At 47.1% G+C, this 22,578-nt stretch overlaps 11 protein-coding genes across 11 annotated transcripts; 9 read left to right on the forward strand and 2 right to left on the reverse strand.

Moving 5' to 3' along the window:
• Positions 1–898: 898 nt before the first annotated feature.
• On the forward strand, positions 899–1,765 carry VTP21DRAFT_9977 (uncharacterized protein; the record flags this gene model as incomplete). The annotated part of the gene is made up of 3 exons (XM_069400982.1): positions 899–928; positions 1,026–1,198; positions 1,321–1,765. 3 exons carry the CDS (start codon positions 899–901, stop codon positions 1,763–1,765), a joined length of 648 nt encoding a protein of 215 aa, XP_069253703.1.
• A 676-nt stretch (positions 1,766–2,441) lies between these two features.
• Positions 2,442–2,765, forward strand: VTP21DRAFT_9978 (uncharacterized protein; the record flags this gene model as incomplete). Its single annotated transcript, XM_069400983.1, has 1 exon — positions 2,442–2,765. One exon carries the CDS (start codon positions 2,442–2,444, stop codon positions 2,763–2,765), a length of 324 nt encoding a protein of 107 aa, XP_069253704.1.
• Positions 2,766–3,275: 510 nt separating this feature from the next.
• Positions 3,276–5,088, forward strand: VTP21DRAFT_9979 (uncharacterized protein; the record flags this gene model as incomplete). The annotated part of the gene is made up of 5 exons (XM_069400984.1): positions 3,276–3,301; positions 3,392–3,487; positions 3,558–3,827; positions 3,889–4,718; positions 4,802–5,088. The coding sequence occupies 5 exons, from the start codon at positions 3,276–3,278 to the stop codon at positions 5,086–5,088; spliced, it is 1,509 nt and encodes a 502-aa protein (XP_069253705.1).
• A 731-nt stretch (positions 5,089–5,819) lies between these two features.
• Positions 5,820–6,592, forward strand: VTP21DRAFT_9980 (uncharacterized protein; the record flags this gene model as incomplete). The annotated part of the gene is made up of 3 exons (XM_069400986.1): positions 5,820–5,983; positions 6,187–6,203; positions 6,285–6,592. 3 exons carry the CDS (start codon positions 5,820–5,822, stop codon positions 6,590–6,592), a joined length of 489 nt encoding a protein of 162 aa, XP_069253706.1.
• Positions 6,593–6,945: 353 nt separating this feature from the next.
• Positions 6,946–7,854, reverse strand: VTP21DRAFT_9981 (uncharacterized protein; the record flags this gene model as incomplete). The annotated part of the gene is made up of 3 exons (XM_069400987.1): positions 6,946–7,480; positions 7,556–7,718; positions 7,809–7,854. 3 exons carry the CDS (start codon positions 7,852–7,854, stop codon positions 6,946–6,948), a joined length of 744 nt encoding a protein of 247 aa, XP_069253707.1.
• A 547-nt stretch (positions 7,855–8,401) lies between these two features.
• VTP21DRAFT_9982 (uncharacterized protein) lies at positions 8,402–9,156 on the forward strand (the record flags this gene model as incomplete). The annotated part of the gene is made up of 3 exons (XM_069400988.1): positions 8,402–8,561; positions 8,665–8,774; positions 8,854–9,156. The coding sequence occupies 3 exons, from the start codon at positions 8,402–8,404 to the stop codon at positions 9,154–9,156; spliced, it is 573 nt and encodes a 190-aa protein (XP_069253708.1).
• A 116-nt stretch (positions 9,157–9,272) lies between these two features.
• Positions 9,273–14,029, forward strand: VTP21DRAFT_9983 (uncharacterized protein; the record flags this gene model as incomplete). Its single annotated transcript, XM_069400989.1, has 24 exons — positions 9,273–9,342; positions 9,401–9,531; positions 9,618–9,695; positions 9,758–9,911; positions 9,985–10,058; positions 10,125–10,334; positions 10,399–10,561; positions 10,624–10,725; positions 10,799–10,949; positions 11,011–11,097; positions 11,169–11,361; positions 11,432–11,481; positions 11,545–11,576; positions 11,644–11,758; positions 11,812–11,912; positions 11,977–12,114; positions 12,188–12,255; positions 12,356–12,443; positions 12,537–12,709; positions 12,771–12,983; positions 13,058–13,228; positions 13,295–13,336; positions 13,398–13,563; positions 13,626–14,029. The coding sequence occupies 24 exons, from the start codon at positions 9,273–9,275 to the stop codon at positions 14,027–14,029; spliced, it is 3,174 nt and encodes a 1,057-aa protein (XP_069253709.1).
• Positions 14,030–14,619: 590 nt separating this feature from the next.
• Positions 14,620–15,969, forward strand: VTP21DRAFT_9984 (uncharacterized protein; the record flags this gene model as incomplete). Its single annotated transcript, XM_069400990.1, has 7 exons — positions 14,620–14,631; positions 14,725–14,941; positions 15,022–15,178; positions 15,244–15,408; positions 15,474–15,580; positions 15,636–15,704; positions 15,767–15,969. 7 exons carry the CDS (start codon positions 14,620–14,622, stop codon positions 15,967–15,969), a joined length of 930 nt encoding a protein of 309 aa, XP_069253710.1.
• Positions 15,970–16,294: 325 nt separating this feature from the next.
• VTP21DRAFT_9985 (uncharacterized protein) lies at positions 16,295–17,581 on the forward strand (the record flags this gene model as incomplete). Its single annotated transcript, XM_069400991.1, has 3 exons — positions 16,295–16,985; positions 17,060–17,406; positions 17,477–17,581. 3 exons carry the CDS (start codon positions 16,295–16,297, stop codon positions 17,579–17,581), a joined length of 1,143 nt encoding a protein of 380 aa, XP_069253711.1.
• A 553-nt stretch (positions 17,582–18,134) lies between these two features.
• Positions 18,135–20,160, forward strand: VTP21DRAFT_9986 (uncharacterized protein; the record flags this gene model as incomplete). The annotated part of the gene is made up of 2 exons (XM_069400992.1): positions 18,135–18,820; positions 18,885–20,160. 2 exons carry the CDS (start codon positions 18,135–18,137, stop codon positions 20,158–20,160), a joined length of 1,962 nt encoding a protein of 653 aa, XP_069253712.1.
• Positions 20,161–20,679: 519 nt separating this feature from the next.
• VTP21DRAFT_9987 (uncharacterized protein) lies at positions 20,680–22,414 on the reverse strand (the record flags this gene model as incomplete). The annotated part of the gene is made up of 5 exons (XM_069400993.1): positions 20,680–21,380; positions 21,450–21,616; positions 21,683–22,097; positions 22,159–22,296; positions 22,372–22,414. 5 exons carry the CDS (start codon positions 22,412–22,414, stop codon positions 20,680–20,682), a joined length of 1,464 nt encoding a protein of 487 aa, XP_069253713.1.
• Positions 22,415–22,578: the final 164 nt, after the last annotated feature.

A 22,578-nucleotide genomic window follows, 5' to 3' on the forward strand; every position in this document is an offset into this window, starting at 1 on the left:
CTACACTATACACACGGAATGTGTTTATATAAACATATCTAAGATGCATCATTAGAACATATATTTCTTTAATCCGCCTTTTTTTTCTGCGCCCTCTCTGAGTCGTTTTTAGTCGCGTTTGTTTGTTTATGTATAAACGGTATATTTCTACGTTGTTAGGTATTTGGTGTTATTGGTTTATTCCTTTCTTCTTCTTCTTCTTCTTCTTCAATATGTAATCTACCATAATATTCGTTTCTTTTTAAAAGTCTAATACACATGAGCCAGTTGTGGAAGTTTCTTCGGATAAGTTTTGCCACGCTATGATCGATGGCTTGCATGCTTGTAGTCAACATGCGTGAACTCAAGATGGAACCAACAGAACCCTGGGAAATCCAGAAAGACTCTTAAAAAAGGCGTCGCAAGCAATTTCAATTTTGATTTACAATACCGGTTTTATTGATGCGAGGGGTTTTACCGACTCTATCCTATAGAAAAAATAAACCAACAGGACACAAGTTGTCGTGTCCTGAAAGGGAAACAAAAACCATCCTATAGAAAAACGAAAGATTTATTGATAGAGTTATCGGGGATTGGCAATTCTGGCCTCCCAGGAGGTTAAACTCTCTAGAAACTCCTTCCATGCTATGCCTGCACTTGCGCAGTCAATGGGCAACTCTATATGTTTCTATTTTCCGGCCAAGCTTAACCATCATCATTCCTCTTGGAAACGCTTTTGGAGAGGGGGAAATTATGTGACTGGATTCTCAGAAGAGAGCTTGTTCGATTTTTCGCGAAACTTCGACGAAAAAATTTCCCCTTCAGCGCACGCTCTCCTAACACAACAGTCTATCTCAATTGTTAGCTCCATTCTGTTCTGCTTCTGTAAATAAACCGACTTGGACTTCCCCCTGCCCATATGTTTGGACTCATTGTCGCTGGCCGCCTAGTAAGTCCATCCTCCACGATTTGCTGTGTCCCGATGGCAATCTCCAAGAGCACGCATCGGCTCACGACCTCTTTCTCGTTGGTATGTATGTTTATAGGTACAAACCAATATCCAGCAGGTAGACGCGAACAAATTCGTGTTTGAATTGAGCGATGCCGCCAACATCAATCACATTGTGGTGTTCTTGCTGGGCACGATCCCGTTCAAGCCCGGCTTTGCGGCCACTGTGCACTTCCAATGGCCAAACAAGCCGTGGCAGCTGCTAGGAATGTAAGCAAGCTAGTTCCAAGAAGAGAGGGCATCGAATGAATAGGCATGGCCTCTCCCTCGAAGGAAATGGATTGGATGCATTAACCACGGCATAAAATCTCACCCCCCCCCCCTCTCTTTAGGATCTCTAATGAAAAACCGAGTGCTATCTTTCGCCTTCGCGGGACTAGCAATGCCAAATCAGATGTCTCGGGCGATATGGCCATGGAGAGCAGTGAGCCTATTTCCGCGACGCTTGGCATTTCCGTGGAGCCCGAGGAGCAAGTTCAGGCCCAGATTCAAGCACAACAGCAGTCGCAGGCTCAGCCCCAAACCGGAGCGCTTTCTGTCTTCCAGCAGTCGTCGTTGCTGGGCCCCAAGGCGGGGGAAGTTGGAGTGGCGGTTCAGAAGATCCTGCAGCATCTCTACGACTACATCACAAGCTACGCGACAAGCGTGCTCCCTCCCGGAACCCCGGTCATCGGCGCTCTGAATGCTGGCAGCTATATACCATTGAAAGTGTTTGAGGAGTGGTATGCCGTGATTGGGAGGAAAGTGAGGGATCCGTCATTTTTGACCAAGGAATAGCAACATGCTCTCTGAATTCATACTACTTCTTTTTTCTGACACCTTGTTTATTTTATCTCTCTGCGCTTATATTGGTTGGTGGGGGAGGGGGAGCGGGGGAGAGGACGAAGATAAAGTTGCAAGAAACTATGTTAAAACTTTTTTCCCATTGTTTGTTTTGCGCTTCAGCTTCGGTACTCTATTTTGTTTTACGTGTATAGAATTTTGGACTTCTTTTTTTTCAAGTGCTAGTGCTGAAGAGGGGTGACACCATGCCCCAGCGCAAATAAGGAAGGTTGGCTCATGCGCCAGCAAGGAGAGAAATAAGGGTGGGAAGATGTCGAAAAATGCAGACTGTGACATTTGGTTTGACTTTCCTGGAGGGAGGAGAGGGAGCCTGCCCAAAGGGGAAGAAAGTGGACGGCTCGGAAGAATCGAAAAGCCAGAGCACAACGACGGTTCGAGATAGAAAGCGTGGTTGTGCCCAAGCCCAAGCAAAAGCCGAGCAAGCTTGGTGACACTTGCGCGTCTTGTGTAAGTTGGCCGAGCTACGGGGACGTGGGAGGGTGCGCTGCCGAGCACGCATCAGCAAATGACGCAAAGGTTAGCCTGTTCTGTTGTCATCCGGCGCCGCTAATGGGGCCACTTCCCATGCCCGATAAGCTCAGGCCATTAGGACTTATAAGTCATTTTGCACATGAGCCCGGTCCGCCATGGCCATCGTGAAGAGGCCACCTCATCTACCCTCGCCAAGTCGCGAGCCTCCCCCCTAGACCTCCGGCCCAGCCGCACGCCCGTGGAGGCGGCGAGGTGGAGGAGGGGTCGGCCGGGCAGGACGGCTCATCCTGGGGCTGGGAAGCGCACACTTCCATCGGAAGGCATCGTGGCACTTTCATTTGGACCCAAATGGTGCCCCACCGTTTCGCGTGCCAGAAGAAAGTCACAGCCACGCGTCGTCGATAATGCCATTTCCAACCGCTCCCGGCAGCAATATAACCATTTCCTAGCGGGGAAAGTGTGAAACGGAACAAACGGTCAAGAAACTCTGTCGCAGCAAACTTAGATTGCGGAAATAAGAGACAGCAAAAGATGGCTTTATTGTAACTCTAATCCAGATCCATAAGTCCATATTGGGCGGCGGGCCAATCCGCGCGCGCGCGCCAGATTGGGCCATACAACAACAACTAACAAACCCTAATCTAAATTTGATCCTTTTTCATAATTCACGTTTTCAGACAGAGCGGGAGAGGGAGGCCGGCTCCTAATGGTTCTCTGCTCGTTGACGCGCGCGCCGCTACCTTTTTGATCTGTCTTTCCGGTTTTATATAACTTGTCGCCCTCCGTTTTTTTTTCCCCTAGTGTTCATTTTCATATTCTCTGCTCCTCCTCCCCCTCCACCCGCGCCGCCCGGCCTCGCTTATAAAAAAACTACTCCCCCCCTCCTCGCCATTCCCCAGCTTCTCGCGCCGCTCTCCTCTATTTATTCTATCTATCTTTATCTTTATCCTTATCTTTATTATTATTATTTATTATGCAGTTTGCTCCTTCTGAGCCTGGGTACGTCGCGCCTCCTCTGCTCCCTGTCGCAAGCGATCACTAACCTCTTGTATGTTTGCCTTCCTCTCTCCCCCCTGCCGCTCCGCTTAGCTTGGGCATCATGTCACTCTCATCGGCCCAGCATTTCTCCACTCATTCTCAGGCCCACTTTGGGCAGTATGGCTATCCCCACTCCCGACTTGACGAGTTGAGTTGCTTTTGGTCATCATGTTTGCTAATCCAATGTCGACTGACCGCTCCTATTTGCAATGATTAGTCATTACGTGAATGATCCTGGGAAGGGGCAGAACATCGTCGACAGCTCTCTCCTGAACCATCCCTTCACGTCCTCGGGCTATAGCCTCCCCCCCTTGGGTATAGCCTCGCCCCCTGGAGGTCTCGCCAGCCCCGTCACCCCGCTCACGGCAAGCCCAACTGATTTCCACCAGACACGCACATTCTTCAGCGAGTCCCCCACGCTGAACGGCCGCGACCTGGAGCCGGACGCATCGAGGGAATCGAACGAAGGCATCTCTTTGGCCAGCAGGTAAGCTTCTCGTTAAAACCGACCATGGATCGCGGTCGTCTAATCCTCACGCCCCCAGCAGTCACATCCCCAGCACCCTCCGCTACATCGCCCGCCTCGATGCAAGAACCGCCATCTCCACCCGGCCAGACGAGGCGACGATGACCTACCTGAACAAGAGCCAAAACTACACCCTCTTCCTCCAGAGCTCGGACTATGCCGGCGACGTCACCTGCACGGTCCGCCTCATGTTCCACGAGCCTCGTGATCAGGCCAAGCAGAGTACCCTCTGGCGCATGTGGCTTAAACTGCATCATTCGACCTCGCGTGTGATCGAGGCGGAGACGGCTTCGGCGGTCAACGCTTACAACTTCGAGCAGCTGGGCTTCGACCGCGTGCGCTTCCAGTGGAACGCCGCGCAGGGGGCCCACGTGCAGCTGCGCTTCAACTGCCTCTCCACCGACTTCTCCATGATCAAGGGGGTCAAGGGCATCCCCCTGCGCCTCCACGTGTCGAACCGCGTGGAGGGAGTTCCGCACACGTCCGAGGCGTGCTACTGCCGCGTGAAGCTCTTCCGGGATAAGGGCGCATGCCGCAAGCACAAGGACGATCTTGCGCAGATCAAGAAGCAGATGAAGAAAATGAAGGAGGCCGATGCCCCCATGCCCACCACCTACTTGGGCTCGCAGCACACTTTGTTGGTTGGGTACACGCCCGACGAGTTGGCCGACGTGATGGACGACGAGTACGGCCTAGACATTTCCGAGATGGCGCAAGAGGTCGCGGAAGAGGATGGAGAGGGTGACTTTGAGCCGGTGCCCTCGCTGGTTCGGCGCCGCAAGTTCTCGGCCCTGGAGGCGGAACCGCTGGACTACGACCCCACCTACGTCCCGGTGAAGAAGCGCAAGAAAGGTTTGTCATCTGTTGCCGCGGTTTTTCTGCTTTGCTGAACACGAAAAATAACGTTGCGCCTCTTGGCGTTTCCAATGGTCTAGTGTTGTGTCTGTTTGTCAAGCGCCCCAAGGAAGTACAGTATCGGGCCATCTATCTGCACCAAATTAGCCTGGAGGACTTGATTGCCAAAATTGCCGAAAAATTCGAGTTCGATGCATTTCTGGTCGGGCAAGTGATGCGCTACACGAGCCAGGGCTTGACAGTGCGTGTCGACAAAGGCACTATCGAGCAACTCAACGACGAAACGCCCATCACCATCGAGTTATTGCGTCCCGCGGGGGTCCCCAGCTTCAGCTCGAGAAGTTGCACGCTGGCTATGCACTTCTAAACTCATGAGGGTTTCAGTAAATGTATATCGTCGACTCATCCTTGGACTCGTTCTCTCACTCTCTCTCACACTCTCTCCCCCCACCCACCGCTCTCTCCTTGTCCTCAATGGTGCATTCATGAGCTCCAAGCCACTCTCTTCGGTGAAGGAGTAGTTTTTTTTTCGAGATCCTCGTTATCTCAAGTTGCATTTATCCTTTCAACTGAAAATCAATCACTGAAAAATGCATTCTTTTTATTATGTTAAGTGTGCCTTATAATTTTCTTTTTCCCTCCCTTTTTTAATTTGTGTAGATACCGTGAGAGAACAATACGTGCTCTCGTTTTTATTTGATTTTTTATTTTTTATTTTCCTCTATATATTTCAAAGTGGCGAGTGAGTGCTCATTGTAAACTAGTCAAATTCTCACTTGATGATTGTTTTCCTTTTTTTTTTTCAACCCAGACGGCAGATGTCTTTATTTTTTTTTCCATTTCATTAACACTCTCAATACGTCTTCTGTGTTCAGTCAGTTCCAGTTCCAGTTCCATTCAGGTAGAATAAAATTTCAGTTTGTTCGCGAACAAAAGCGATCTTGGGTAGAGTTCGTGACTGCTCTCCGGGGAAACCAAATCACATGTGTGCGGTCCGCAATAAGTATCACAAGCGTTCTAAATTTTTGCGTGGAGATCTTCTCAGTCTATTCACTAGCAATTCGTCCTCGGACCTATCAAGAATTATATCTATCGGAAATGGCTCGTAATCTCATCAGGAAACGACGCGAACGCCCGCTGAATGCCACCATTCTCTTCCCGGAGCTGCAGCGGGAGCTGGAAAAGAACCCTCGGCTCTGTGGCAATCTGAAAGGCTACTTCATAGTTACGGTGAAAAAGAAGGGCGAACCCAAGGCTGAATGGTATGATTCCCTCCCTATTTTTTTGTCCGCCTGATCTCGGCAGCTTCCTCTAGCATGAATATTGCATGCTCAGCGAGTGCATCTTAATGGCCGGTCGTTGCTAGAGATACTCGTCTATTATTGTCTTGTATCCAACAGTGCTAACATGTCTTGATTTTATTTTTATATTTTTCATCTCAAATCATATCGTCCAATGTGTCTAGGTATCTGCTCTTCCAAGGTAATTCATCTCGTTCTCTTCCGCTCTCAATCAGTGTTTATTGGCTAAGCCCTATTTCTATGCGCTATCGCTCCATTTTAGGTCAAGAGAAGCCCCCCGTGATATCCTCGCAGCGCCCCGCGATTCCACAGCAGATTCCTCCAGACGCCGAGCGGCAGAACGCGGACTCCTTACCGGTGGTGTTGATCGAAATCGAGGACTCTGATCTGCTCAATTTCATCACCGGTGGGCTGACAGGTTGGGGGGCGATCGTGTCGGGGAAAGCGAAAATTGCTGGCGATTTGATGCTGGCCCAGAAAATGGAGGAGGTGTTTAAGAAGGCGGGTGGGGTGGAGAAAGTGCTCGGCTTCTTGAAGGCGAACAAGATACAGGCGCCTTCTAAACTGTGACCGGTTCTATCTAGAGTGCCTCTCGGACCCTGTTTTTGTGTCTGTTCTATACTGTTGTGCTGTTAGTTGTATCGAGACCCGTCTTTGCACTAGAATACATATCTTTGCTTTTCTCGCTCTCTTTATGGCCAACAAGGGAGATCTTTATCTTTATAAAAAAAAAATCATACAAGGGAGAGAAAATCCATCGTTTCATCCAACAGAAAATAATAAAATTCAATAAAAGCAAACAAAGAAAAGGAGGAGGATGACAAAAGAAAGAAGAAAGAAAGAGAGAGAGAGGAAGAGAAAGAAGAGGGATAAAGAAAAATGAAAAGCAGCTGTGATTTATTTATTTCTGGTGGTCGAAAAGTTTATTCAACCTTTTCTCCTCCGACCTCGTTCTCCTTCAAGAGGGAGTCGATTTCCCCGGCGGTGAAGATGTGGTGATGAATCTTGCCCTCCACCAGACGAATGGTTGCAAACTCCAGCTTCTCGTTGTTAAGCGATGTGCTGTCCATCGTCTTGCTCAGCACTTTAACGGCCAAGGAGCAGGCCTCCTGCAGTGTCATATCGTCCTTATAGTCCTGCTTGAGGATGCTTTGTGCACTTGCGTTGTTGGCGCCAATGCATGTTGCTTTCCAGCCGCCATAGTTGCCTGACGGATCCGAGTGGTAGAGCTGGAAGCCGTATTGAGTGTCCCAGCCGGCATAGATAAATGAAACACCGAAGGGACGCAGACCACCGTATTGTGTATAGCCCTGCTTGACATCGCACAGCCGCTGTACCAGCTGCTCGCAAGGGATCTCCTCATTATAGGTGTAGAGATATCGCTGTGCATGAACACGGGCTTGAGCAATAAGGATGTTGGCATCCGCAGTAATACCCGCCACTCCGCAAATCATATTGCTAAATTAAAACATAGATGGGAAGGGACTTTAGTTGTTTTTAGAGGTCTTTGGTGAGGAAGTGCAGATAACCCACTCATTCAGCACGTAGATCTTCTCACTCGTGATCGATTGCTCTAACAGCTTCCCGGTTACTTTCTTTTCTGCCGCCAAGGCAATGCCATCCTTGGCGAGGATTCCAAGGACAGTGCCGGCATGTGAAATCGCCTCCATAGCATATTCGACCTGATAGAGCCGACCTGGATCGAGAGAATAGAAAGAGAAGATTCATAAGATCAAGGGGACACTATCTACCTATTATAATCCGGTGTCAAGAAAGCAATCCTAACCTTCGGGTGAGAAGATGGTTGTGCGGGCATCATATCTCCGAGCCATTTTGTGAATTAAATTGGATCAGCTATGAAAATTGCAGTTAAACAAGCGAAGACGCGAAACAAGGGAGACGACAAAAAGGTCAAGTAGTCGAGTTTGCGTCATAAAACAAAGATGACGCGTACATGGATTTCAAAAATTACGGCCGAAGGGACTGCTTTGGTCCCCAAGAAATTCTCTCGAAATGGAGGCCCTCGCTTCGCTGTAAATTTGGCTCAAGGCCACAGCCGAAATTCCGCCTGAAACGATGGAAGTATTGAGGGAGGGAGCAAATATAGCATCATTTCAATTATGACACTAATGCCCTCTTTGAAAGCAGAAGTCTAGTGTAATCCTACATCAAGAGAATAGTCTTGGCCTGCTCAGCTGAAAGCCATCCTTATCCATTCTCAATACTGTAACAGAGCCGATTTTTTTGATATAAGACGACTTAATGATCTCTATACAACGCACTCCAGCCACAATTCAACTACTAATCAAGCAAATGCAAAAGCAGTCATAGCGATATCTCTTTCTAGTAATTTATTTGCAAACCAAAAAGTTATCAGCTATGGGCGCAAGTGCATCCAAGCACGCGGCTCGTCAATTCCCGCGCGGGCCAAAACCAGAACCACTTCAGCGCGTGCGAGAAAATCCTGCCACGCCTTCTCCACAAGAGTCACATAGAGCAACGTTAGATTCAAGAGTGAGCGAGAAAGCCCTTGCACAAGGTACGATACTTTTGACTGCGTAGCCTACTCGTCGTTGAAATGAGGCTGGCCCTCTAGTTTGTAATTCTAATTGGTTCTATGCAATATGTAATGTTATATGTAGAGACGAAAGACGAAAGCATTCAGCAGGAAAATGTGGATCCTCAATTTCTAGAAAATCTCGCCAAAATTGGTCAAGTTCAGGTACATAATCCAACCATCAGTAGGGCGCAGGTTTGTTATCTTTATTTCGCAGCACCTCTTACGATAGATCGTACCTCTCATAATGGTGAGCGCTTTTTTTTGTATTTAGTCATCTAAACTCTTGAACATTGTGCGCAACCGCCAAAAGAGAGAGGAGGAATCGGCAGAGCAGCGGGACAGGCTCACTGTCTCGGCTCTCCGTCAACTGCTCGAGCAGCGATCCCTCGGCGTGGAAAAGTTGGCGAGTGCATATAACCTCGAGAAAGACACAGTAAAAAATCTCCTTGAGAGATTAAATACATACCCGGCCCCACAGGAGGATTTGGATGAGCCTGAACTAGCTGTCTGGATAGAGGATCACGAGGCATTTCGTCGAGAACGGCAAAAGAAAACTTCATCGAACATTTCATAATAAAGGACATTGGTATCTTAACTCCATTCTGACCATTTGAGATTTCGCAGTCACGCGCTTCTTGAAGTTGGTGTTCAAGCGCTATTAGCTCTTCGAATATATAGGACACTCTAACAATGCTTGCGCGATCTGAGAATTCCTTTTTTCGAAAAACACGAAATGCAATAGTAAAACATGTTAGAGAGAGTAGGTGTAGCAGTAGATATATCCTCGTTTGGAGTCTTTAATTGACGATGGTCATTAGGATATATTCGAGATGACATTCCTTGTTTGTCAAAATGTTGCCCCGAGTTGCCACCCTGCTATAAGAGATTGCCGACCGAATCCGGGGTGCTCTCACCCGATGCCATTCATTATATCATTCCGGATATCTCGGTTGGTTATATGTTTGAAATGAAAATTGAAAACGCGACCATTCATCCAACTTCTCCATTATACTTCACATCCCTGCACACAATCAGGTTGCCGGTCGGTATTCGGAGATTCTCGAGTACGAAGAATTAAAAAATATAATTATCACCCAAACAGTTATTGAGAGGGTAGCCCAATGTCCTCTATTTCCTCTATGGGTATATGACTGATTCCTTTGCTTCTCTTCCAGCTTCTACAATATGATAAACATCGTACGTGTCGCCGGCTGCGGCAATTAGTCTCAGAACCTCAGAAGCACACTGTCCTCTTCTCCAATGAAAATTTTGCCCACACCCATATCGAGCGGTTTCCAGGTGAGGAGATAAAGAACCGAGATTGGAGAGGTGAGGTTTGGGCAACCTAGTTTTTTTTTTCAATGGTGACTGTAACTATAATTGCACCCTTTCTCTCCATTAGCTATCTGTAAAGTGGCTAGCTGGTATCGACTCCATTTAAGGAACCAGATCCCAATTATTATTCTTTCAGAACAGGTATTGCATATTTCACTTTTCTACAAGTAAGCGGATATGAATCTATAAAGAAAATTTTTAACGCAGTTTCAACAAGCGGATCTAACATTGGTGGGAGAAACGCCGGGCATACATGTCTACTCTTTGCCCGATTATCTTTCCGAGTTTTGGCCGCAACATTCTACCCTGCATAACTTGATGGATTCACTCAAGGATGCCATATTCGAGGAGGATTTAGGTGTGATTAAGATTGGTGGAAAGGCAAATGAAAAGGGCGCTGCAACTGACTTTGAAGAGGTACCTATTTTTGGTTGCATCCTAATTTTGAGGATCCTACTAATACAATATCACGGGGAGATAGTACAAAACCACGGAAGAACTCGAGTCGGGCATCAAGTCCGGGAGATACCACCAGGGAATCCTTCGTGTCAACTCTAATCACCGTGATGAGGCACTAGTTAACTGCGGGTCCCGCTTAGGCTCAGACATCATCATTATTGGGAATCAAAACCGCAATCGAGCCGGTAATTGTGCTGCCTCCGATTGCGCTGGCAAAATGTTACACTAACAAAGAACTTGGACATAGTGCACGGTGATTTGGTGGTGGTGGAGCTACTTTCCGAGCGTTTAAAAGCGACGGGGGTTACTCAAATCTCATATGAGATGCATTCAGCTCAAGGAGTGGACGGTAGGAGTTCTCATTTTGACTATATGTGTTAAATACTCGAAAATCCTCACTACCCGGGTATCGCTGTGTAAAGATTCCGAGGAAGCCATCTCTTGGGATTCAACAGAATCTCTTCCTACAGGAAGAGTTGTTGGCATATTGTCTCGTAACTGGCGCGCCTACGTTGCCACCATACAAGAGGATGACATCGAGCAGGGCGGCTCATTTCATCTCGCTGTTCCACTGTAAGTGATTTGGTTTCTTTGCTTATGCTGTTTGAGTGAATTCAGTCCTATTTTTTGTCAGTTTATCCATCATCCCGAAAGTTCGAATCAGACATCGCAATGTCAATTCCATAGTCGGCCAACGCATTGTTGTTCGAATTGATAGCTGGTCAGTACCTCTTCGATATAATTTAGTCTGTTTAAAACGGCATCATTCATCCTACATGCATAAGTGTTTAGGCCTGCTAATTCCCAGTATCCAAATGGTCATTATGTTCGAAGTCTTGGGCCCATCCATCAACTTGATACCGAAATCCAAGCTATCCTTGTTGAACACGAAATTGGAGTGTCGCAGGCTATTTCTGGCTTTTCAGAGGCTTCATTGCGGGAGATGCCGGTGGACACGGAGGAAACGCCATGGCTACCTGATCAGGTAAGTTCTTCTCTCTTCGCTAGCTATTTAGCTCATAGTAAACGATTCACCCAATCTACTTTGATTGAAGGATGAGGTCGAGAGAAGGAGAGACTTAAGATCCACACATCTGATTTTTAGGTGAGTTCTTGTTGATTCACTACGCTGGTACTTGAGCCATTAAATCTATTTCTTTCAAACCAGCATTGATCCGCCGAACTGTCAGGATATCGATGGTGGGATGACTGCTTCAGCTAATCGTGGTTGGATGTATAACCGGCTGGCTCACTTCACTATTTTTAGATGCCCTTTCTATACGAGAGCTCGAGGGTGGTGTAATAGAACTCGGGGTGCATATTGCTGATGTGAGCTTTTTTGTTCATGAGAATAGCAATACGGATCTAGAAGCCCGGTCCAGGTAGATTTAATTTAAAATTTTATTGAGCTGAGAAAATAACTCTTATTCCCAAGGGGTACTACGGTTTATTTGGCGGATCGACGCTTTGATATGCTTCCGTCCGTGCTGAGTGAGCGAGTATGTTCTCTGCGAGGAAACCGAGACCGATATGCAGGTATCTGCTCAAAATTAGATATGTAAACGATTTTTTCTTTGGTTGAAGCTGGAGATATTTTTAGTGTCGGTAATATGGAACATGGACCAGGAAGGGCGAATTTTGGAAACTTGGTTCGGTCGAACTGTGATCAGATCAGCCAGAGAGATGGAATACAGGGAAGCACAGCTGCTCCTTGACGATAAAGATGTGGATGGGATTGGTGGGTGATGAACTTCTATTAGGATGTATTTCTGGCTCTAATCGCTAAACTCAATTGTATGTCTTGCGTGAAGCTCCTGATCTAGCACAAAGGCTGCGAAAAAGTATTAAACAACTCTCAAATATTCTAACCAAAATACGGGTGAGTTTAGACGAGCTTTCAGTTTCGTCATCCATTCTTTTACCTCATTTTATTTCCTCCTCCTCCTCCTCCTCCTCCTCCTCTCCCCTTTTTTTAACAGAAACGAAGGTTTGAAAAGGGCGCCCTTGAACTTGAGAGCACCGAAGTCGAATTCAAGTTTACTACCGAACACGGGATTGCCGACATCAATATCCTTTAACTTCATTTGCACTATATTAGATTTCTTACGCTTTTGTTTGTACAGTAATGATATTGATCCCTAACGAGCTTCTTCATTCCACCTCCCAAGCAGCCCCTCCTTGTGCATAAGTTGGTCGAAGAGGCGATGGTTCTTGCAAATGCCTCTGTCGCCTACCGCATTTACAGCGGCTTACATGATTCCGCCCTATTAAGAAGACACCCTCCTCCTATCCGCTCCCATTTTCGAAGATTAGAGCTCGCTGCTCAGAGCAGGGTAGTTTGCTCGATTAACCTGAGAAAACAAAAAAGCCGCTAATTTCCTTTTCACTCCTTAGGGTATTGAATTTGACGTTAGTTCGAACAAAGCGCTTGCCGAGTCTCTCGCAAGATGTGCAGTATCCAGTGCTGGAGACAAAGAATTTGTATGGCTGCTTAAGTCGATGGCCACTATGGCCATGTCCGAGGCAGGGTATATCTCGTCAGGTGCCTACGGGGTGGAGGAATATAGACATTACGGATTGGCATTAGATTTTTATACTCATTTCACCGTTAGTTGCCTATTCGGTATTCGATGTAGAGTATGGTTTTGATCTTTTATTTTCTCTTTTTATTTGGCATATAGTCACCCATTCGAAGATATGCAGACTTGGTCGTCCACCGGCAGTTGTTGGACTGCGAAAGGCAAGGAAACTCTGATACTAACACCTTAGGTCAGAGGCATCAGAGCGCGCGGCTAAATGAGCTATGCAACCATCTGAATCGAAAGACAAGAGAGTCGAAATTCGCTCAAAAGGTGAGGAGCTTAATTATTTTATTTTAAAAAATGATAGACACTACATCCTATTTTTTCAACCTTTAGGATTCCACCGAGCTTTTCCAGGCTCTGTATGTTCTCCAACAGGTAAGTGACATCAAGCCAAAAGTATATCGTCGAACTTGTCCTGAAACTACCTTGTAATCAGTCCAAGATCGGCCCTGTGGTGGAGAGCGGGATCATCTCGGAGATCCGCGAGAATGGCTTCTTGGTATATGTGCCACGGTTTGGAATTAAAGGGCCCGTATACATCAAGGACAAGGATGGGAACGTGATTGTCCCACAGTCAATTATATCGGGCAAGCTAGAGGATGGTAAATATCTATATTTCTCAAACGCGTCCGTAAATCTTCGACCTCTAATCTTTCATTCGAAGAATCCACATTCCTCGAAGACCTCCAAGTAGCCCATTCCCCAAATGCCATCCAGTTGCATATAGGTGGACGTGTCGTGCAGCTACGCCTCTTTGACCATGTTCGGCTTTCTCTAAAGCTGCACCTATCTCACGCCCACCGTCACACTGTGTACATGGTTCTACTGGGGATTGAGGAGCGCAAAATTACACGACAGCATCAGCAAGAGATTAAGGAGATAAAGGGGAAATTGACAGAGAGGGAGATGAGGGAAACGATTATCGGCGGTGAGAAGGGGGATATTAACTTGGACCATGCAAGATCAGTTGAGAAATTGGAAGAATCTCGCGAAAAAGACAATATGTACGAGATATTGGAACGATTCGGGCAGATGTCGATCGTAGAAGTCGACGAGGCTGTGAAATAACACCCATTTTTCCTGTATGGCTAATAAAAGAAATAGAGATCCCGTCAGTCTAATTACACAATATGTATAATGTTATAATCAGGCAGCTTCAATTTGTAGAGACAAATCGAGCGTAGCTTTGTGTCATATTCGCCTTCTGTCTCTTCATTCGGGATTTATATATTTGGCTCCATCAGATCTCTGTTCTATCCTTGCTCTCATTGAAAAGAATTGATCTCTTCTATCAAAAGGGTTAATTCAAACCACAATTGATTGGAAGAAATCAATTTCAAGAAAAATGGTGTTGTGTAAGCGATCATCTTTTGGAGTGTGATGGAAAACAGACCCGAGAAGCAAGGAAGATATCGAAGGTAATTGATTAATCAAAAAATATACTCTACCTTTGTCTTTAACTCTTAGTAAAAAAAAAACACGTAAATTAGAGGGAATAAGTTGGATTTTAACTGCTAAATAATTCAAAGCCAACCGTTGCGCACGGTTTTCCATCGATATTCCATTTTCTATTTCTTCACCTCGCCCCTATTTTCTTGTCCCTTTATACCACGCATTTAATTGTCGCAGAGACCAATCTAATCAAAGAATAGATCATAATGGCCATGGCAGTAAGTTTCTCACATCCATTTTAGCGCAATCAGTCCTCAACTCACTAATTCGATGTTCTTGGCTTTCCCCCTTATGACTAAAATGCCATCTAGAGTATATTTGGTCTCTCGACGCCGGTCGATGTCGAGATAGGTTTCAAAGACGAAGAGGCGCGCAAAATGGTCGAGGTTAAAATCGACAAGGATCGTCGGCAGAAAATTCCACTCTTTCTGGACGGAGAGACGGTTGCGGGTCGTGTGACCGTGCGAGTAAGAGATGGAAAGAAGTTGGAGCACAATGGAATTAAGATTGAATTTGTCGGAACGATTGGTAATAAGTCATTACTTTGGGGGTTAAAGTGAAATTGATTACTTCATGGCCTTTTTTTTTTTCTCTTTTGATTTTGTCAGAAATGTTCTACGATCGTGGCACACACTATGAGTTCACATCGCTGGTCCAAGAATTAGCTGAGCCGGGCGAAATGCGCCAGACGACCTCTTATGACTTTGAGTTTAAGAATGTGGAGAAGCAGTATGAAAGCTATTTTGGTATTAATGTCAAGCTCAGGTAATAGCAGCCCGAGGATACATGTCGGCCCCACTCTCTTTAATATATTTCTCCCGAAATTAAAGATATTTTGTGCGAGTGACCATATCTAAACGTCTGTCCGACATTGTAAACGAGCGCGACATATGGGTATACAACTACAAGATACCCGCCGATAACAACACCTCGATCAAGATGGAGGTTGGGATCGAGGATTGTCTGCATATCGAGTTCGAATACAACAAGTCGAAGTAAGTCCATCCGAATGACCCTGTGTCTTGTCCAGCTCTCGTTCTATTGACCTTCGCTGCGTTAGATACCACCTGAAAGATGTCATTGTTGGAAAAATTTATTTCCTGCTAGTGCGCATCAAGATCAAGCACATGGAGCTCTCTATTATACGCCGTGAAACTACAGGCTCAGGTTCGATAGCTGTCCATTGTCTATGTCCATTCTCTGTTAACACTTCTTACTATAGCACCCAATCAGTACAATGAGAGTGAAACGATTACCAAGAGCGAGATAATGGATGGTGCACCGGTTCGTGGTAAGTGCTCAGATTTTCTGCCTGCCGATACCGTCGATGCTGATTGACTCTCATAAACTTAGGCGAGACGATACCAATTCGCCTCTTCCTTGGCGGCTATGAGCTGACACCCACTTTCCGTGACGTGAACAAGAAATTCTCCACCCGCTACTACCTTAATCTTGTGCTGGTCGACGAGGAGAATCGGCGTTATTTCAAGCAGCAGGAAATTACGCTTTTCAGGAGAAAAATCGATGATGGGTTGCCTCCCGAGGGCGATGCTTAAGTGTATTTTACAACTCTACACGCTCTATTTATTCCGGTATCTTGCCCTCATCCTTATATATATATATATATGCCTATCTTGTTTTATTTTTTACCATTTTTTATTATTTCCACCTATATATAAAATATGCTCCTGTTCCTTTCCTCTATAAACGTCACGTCCCTACTATTTCATATCCCTTTAATTCTTGAGTTGGGTGGCTTGTTTAAGATTGATTCCTTGCTCGAATAAGATCTTAATTTATAGTCTTTTTAGAATCTTGCAAGAATCAAACCGTCATTTCCGCCAACATTCATTATATCCCGCTACTAGATACTTAATAAGAATGGAACAACCAGAGAGATCAACGCTATTAGATGAACCAGGTGAAGGATCAAGTTTTCAAACAAGACATTACGCTTACGATCAAAATCCAAATGAGCGTGCACCGCTCCTCCCAAAACGCCCACGCTCGGAAATTATTGAATCATCCCATAGAGGCAGCGGCTGGACCGTTGGAATCATTGTTTTTCTCCTCCTTACATTCATCGGCTGCTCTATTCTTGCCCTCTATTTTCTGCCCAATGGTGCACAACGTGTGATGCGCGAAGGCCTTGAGCTTTCATTCACTGGCGCCAACATAGGGGAGGTGGGCGAACGAGGCTTCCAGGTACGTGTTTCCGGATCGATCGGGCTGAACACTAGTCATGATGGTATTGCGGGATGGAGTCGTGTACTGACCTGGCTTGTGCCCACCGTTCGGGTTAAATCGTCGGCGCTCGAGGTGCTGGACAATTCAACATTGGTGTTGGGGCATTTTCCTGTGCCTGAGATCAAAGTGGAGATGCAAAACGTGACCAATTTCTTTAATGTAAGTTCACCTTTTACTGTGCAGGACGAGAATGCGCTTGCTCTCTTTGTCCAAGAGTTGATCCACCAGAAGGAGGTGGTGCGTACGGTCCGCGGCCCCCTAACAGCGGACACATGGCTAGCAAGTTTCCGAGAAGTACAGGTAGAGAAAGAAGTGGCGTTTGAAGGTAGGCTTGCCTACGGGGACAGGATGAGAGTCGGTTTATGGTTTCTGACTTGGATGCCCATCCTACAAATATAGGCCTCAACGGGCTTCCAAATGTCACCATCGAGGATGTGAAGTTCACTGGGGAGCACCCCAAAGGCGGCATTGCCATGCAGGCAACGGCTGTCATCTTCAACCAGGACTCCAAGCTAGGCATTTCGGCTGGGCCTGTTGATTTCAGCATCCATCTTCCGGATGAAGACGGCATCGTGAAAATAGGCATGCTGCACACCAAGGACTTTCGGTTGGTGGCGGGCCAAGCGAGCCGAATAGACCTCGAGGGCCGCGTGCTCTCGATAGAGAACCCGGATGACGAGCGGACCTCGCGAGCCGTCAGTAATTTTGTGGCAAGATGGATGCGGGGCTTGGAAAACATTGTCGTTGTGAGTACCTTGCCGATTTCATTTTTCATCTCCCTGAGACCGGCAACTGACAGGCTTTCACGTCTACCAGGTTAAAGGAGATCCGCATCCACAGACGGCTATGCCCCAGTGGCTGCGTGTTGCCCTATCGTCTATATCGCTTGAGGTAACTTTCCCAGGACGGGGAAAATACTAGGCATAGCATCTGTTTGACTCTTTTCTGCACATTACTCTCACTATGATGGAATTTCGCACGCCCTCACTGCCATTGGTCTTTCCCCGCCTGTCTATTTTTCCCAAAATTTAATGTTTTTGAACTACCTCACTTTTCTGGCTCTGTATTATCTCTTTGTGTCAAATAATGAGCATTATGAAATGAAATCTAACGAGCGTGATACAAGAACCAAGATTTGATTGTGCTAGAACATCGACACACCCAATGCAATTTTTGAGGATGGACTCCGTGTCTTCGGAATTGTTTCAAGTGCCTTAAGTGTTTCGAAAAACATAGGATTTTATAAAAGCTAACTTTCCACCTCCAACTTCCTTTCCTTCATTTTTCCACCCTCCCTACTCTTTGTTTCGCCATCACCAAGCCATTCCCCCCCCGACCTTCCCACTATATTTCCCCATTCCTTACATCCATTCTCCCGCTCATTCACTCTCCCTCTTTTTCTTTCCGGTGGCTAGAGATTCATTAGTACTATTGTATTATTAGCGCCATTTTTTTCATTGCACCCTATAAAACAATGATACAAAGATCACACAGCATAAACAGCTTTCTAGACTCTGGCAAGCAATCTCTGCTCTCAGCCCTCAGAGAAGTTCGCCGTCGCACATCTAAGCCGGAGGGCACCCATACCATCCGCCGTCGCTCTTTACTTGACCTCCACATGCCGTGCTCACGTGAGACCCACCGGCACTTCCATACAGCTCAAGCCTACATGTTCGGTCGAGACCAGTATCCCAAAAACGAACAGGTTGCGGTTGAATACTATAAGCAAGCTGCAGATGCTGGTCATGTGCTGGCTCGAGGAGTCCTTGGATTTTGCTATGAATTTGGGCTTGGCGTAGAGCGAAATTTCAGCCTGGCCGTGGAAGAGTATCTTCGGGCAAGCGCCCAAGGATGTGGCCTCGCTCGGGTTCGACTAGCCTTCCTAAGACGATACGGCCGCCCCGGAGTTCGCATCGATAGAGTGGAGGCCGACTATCTGCAGGATTTGGTGCGTCGCCAGGGACGCTCCGCCATTAGCTGGCTTATTGAGGCAGCAGTAGAGGAGTCCCATCCGGTTGCCCAATATGCCCTGGGTGTCTGCTACCACGATGGGGTCTGTGTCGAGCGAAACGAGAAAGAGGCTTTTCGCTGGTATCAAAGCTCAGCCCAACAGGGCAATCCCCGGGGACAAGGAACTCTTGGTTATTGCTACGGAGAAGGGTAAGTTTTTTCTATTGAAAAGCAATGATACTTTTTGAGTACTGATTTTGCTTGCTTTCTTTAGTTTCGGTGTGGAAAAAAACGAAGCTGAAGCAATCAAGTGGTATCGAAAGGCAGCCGAGCAAGGAGAGAGTGTTGCCATGTATAATCTCGGATACTGCTATGAGGAGGGAGTAGGAGTGGAGCGTGACATCATGCAGGCGGTGAATTGGTACCGCAAGAGTGCCGAGCTTGGAAACGCTTTCGCCCAGAACTCGCTCGGCTACTTGTATGAGGATGGAATTGGAGTCCCTCGCGATCCCATCGAAGCCGCGAAATGGTATCGTCGCAGTGCAGAGCTCGGATACCCATGGGGCCAATGCAACCTCGGCTATTGCTACCAAAACGCCATCGGCGTTGAGAGGGACCCGGAGCAAGGTGTGTACTGGTACCGCCGCGCAGCAATGCAAGGTCACGCACGAGCGCAGCATAATCTTGGCTTCTGCTACCAAAATGCGATTGGTGTAGAGCGGGACGAGCGGGAGGCGGTGAAGTGGTACCGCCGCTCCGCTGAGCGCGGCAACATCTATGCCTACCATTCGCTTGGATTCTGCTACCAGAACGGCATCGGCGTTGATAAGGATGAGCGCGAGGCGGTAAGATGCTATCGGTTGTCGGCCAATAATGGCCACTCGCCCGCCGAGCTCTCCCTGGGTTACTGCTATCGAAACGCGGTCGGCGTCGAGAAAGATGACGTAGAAGCGGTGAAATGGTTTACTCGTGCGGCCATGCAGGGGAACGCCCTCGCCCAGAACTCGCTCGGCTACTGCTATGAAGAGGGGATTGGGGCAGAGAAGGACCCAAAGCGAGCAGTCTACTGGTACACAAAGAGCGCCAAGCAAGGCAATCCATGGGCAGCCTGCAATCTCGGCTACTGTTTTAGCCAGGGCATCGGCGTTGCTCGTGACGACGCTCAGGCCGTTAAATGGTACAATCGAGCGGCAACCCAAGGACACGCCCGGGCTCAGGACAAGCTTGGCCGACATCTACAGCTGGGGTTGGGTGTGGAGCAGAACTTGGCGCTTGCCTTGCGATACTTTAAGTTGGCCGCCGAGCAAAACCACCTCCCGGCCCAGTACCATTACGCCAACTGCCTAGAGAAAGGGCTGGGCTGTGCGGTGGATTTGGAGGGAGCCATCTTCTGGTTCCAGAGAGCAGCGACACGAGGATGCCGCTCTAGCCACGAGCGACTCCGCCGGCTGTTGACACGGGCATGCCTTCAGGATATTTCCTTCGAGGCCACCCTGGAGGCCTCCGAAGAAAGAGCGATGCTCTATCACCATTGCGCCCCTGCAGCTTAGATAAACCAAGCAATCGAATACTTTAGTATTCTTTTCCTTTTTGAAGTTTTGTCATCTATTTATTTGCAATTACCACTCTTTTCTACAAGATTATCTATTTTGCATTCACTCATTTTATATACTTTTGCTGTACGTCATACACACCATACACTATAATAGTTTTCATTAGCATATCACGTTGCTCATTTTTTCTGCTTTTGACCGATCCAATAAATTTACTGTTGATAATGTACACTACTAGCCGTTCAAATTCATGAGGCTTCCAGAGGTTGCGGGGTATATCCGCACCGTGCACACCTTCCGCCTCCTCCTCCGGCTCCGCTACCTATTGGATCACATGGTCCCTAGTGTGTTAGAGAATTTTGTTTATTGTGTCTAGATGGCGGGGTAGATAACATTTCATGAGAAGACAAAATAAAACCATCGCATGTAAATTACTTGTCAAACTCGCTATTCGAGCTCTTGACATAAATATCGCTATCAGGACGAGGAAAAAAAAAAGAGAACTGTACAAAAAGTCTACTTTTGGCCCACACGTGCCAATGCTTCGCGCATCACCCGTTCCAACGGGCCAACCTCACTCACCACTTGCACCACCTCCACCTCCGGTACCGCAAGTGTGATTTTTCTTGCTCGCTCTTCGCGCGCTTTCGAAAGCGTCAAGAGGCCTTGCACCTCTAGCATGGACACCACATCCTGCAGCTCCACGGGTGTGAGACTCATCCCTCGCATTCCCACCCCGGTATCTCCGCCCGAACAAAGCTGGCGATACACAGTCTGCAGCCGCCCAAGGGTCATGTCCGGCTTGCGCTCCTTGCTCATCAGAAGCGCCGCAGCGAGAGTTAATTTCTGGCGCACATCGAGGGCGCGCATCATCTGCACTATTGGAGAGCCTAGGGCCATGGTCAATACACGGTTCATATGTGCTATGGTAACTCGGCCCGTAGATGCGGGACTCCGAGATCCGTTCATGTCTCCGAGAGTGCGGCGAGACTCTCCTTCGATCATTTCCAGGGCTTGACGACAAAGTTCAAGAGCTTTGCGGACATCTCCCGTGGATGCCGCCACTTTTCGAGCACAGAGCTGGATAGCTGCATGTTCAATTAATAACGGAGAGCCATGGTCAGTCTTTTCATCTTCGTCGTCACGAAGACGCTCTTCTATGATAGATACGATTTCTGACGGGTCATAAGGATTGAAGTTGAGGAGTTGAGGTTCGCCTAGAAAAATGAAAAGGGATGAGAAACCTGTCCAAGTGATTATCAGAAGCCAATATTCCATTTCCTTACAATTTTTGGCTCGGAGTCGCGGCAAAAATCGATCCGTCATATCCAGCGCGTTCGCAATGCCTATTAGTACAAGTCGCGAGTCGGGCATCGATGCCCACTCGAATAGTTTGTAGAGTACGTCCTGATCCTTGGTTAGGAGTTGGTCGATCTCATCTAGAATAAACACACTACGCGCAATAATACGTCAGCGAGCCGCTCACACAATACCTCATGCTCCCTATACTTATACATACTACATAGAATTGGCCCTGGTGGATCGCACCAACTTTTCTAAGTCGCCGCAGTCTCCGTCAGTTCCTCGAGCCTCTCGCAAAAGCTTCGAATAGATGGTTTTGGGATCGCTTACAGCCATACAATTCAATTTAACAACCTTGACCTTGCGTTTTCTAAAATCATTGCCCATCTCATTTGTGATTTCGAGCAAAAGCGCACTTTTGCCTGAGCCTGGACTACCTGAGATATACAGAGCACCAGGTTTATGACCCAGTGCATGTTCTGCGAAGAAACCTCGGACTTTTGCTCGCTCAGTCTCGCGACCCACTAATCTAAGCGTGTTGGCGGTTGTGCGTAGACGCATCCTTGCGCGCGCATGAGGCGAAAGTTTTGGAGTGGAGATCTGAGTTGGTTTATTTTTCGCGGTTTTGGATGCTATCAGTAAAAATCGATGAGCGAAAGGCTCCCCATCTATCTTTGAGCCTATGAAATTTACCCTTGTTTACGCGAAAAGTCTGCTTTAGAGTGTTTTCACTGAGCTTACAGCCCTTGGAGACCATGGAGCGCGTAATACGTTTTGCTGGTGAAACATTTTCTACATCTTCTGTATCTTCTCTGCACTGGCGTTTCATGACTATACACCAGGGAGGAGATCAGATGGGTGTAAGCAAACCATGCATGCAACGGTTTAAATAAGGTTGCTACAAACCAATTTCTTCGCTCTCGACCGAATCGCTTGCAATACGCTTCATGATGGATGAAGGATATGCAATAATAAAAGCAAATATAATAACAAGCTGAAATAAAAAGAAAAAATAGGTATATGACAAAGTGGGTAGAAAGCTTGTGTTTTTTGCTCAGGGTTAAGAGGAAGAAGAAAGAGGCGGGATGATTTTTTTATTAATCCAAGTAGGAA

The sequence above is a fragment of the Calcarisporiella thermophila genome (genome assembly GCF_041956535.1).
Source record: "Calcarisporiella thermophila strain CBS 279.70 unplaced genomic scaffold VTP21scaffold_6, whole genome shotgun sequence".
Taxonomy (NCBI): Eukaryota; Fungi; Calcarisporiellomycota; class Calcarisporiellomycetes; order Calcarisporiellales; family Calcarisporiellaceae; genus Calcarisporiella; species Calcarisporiella thermophila.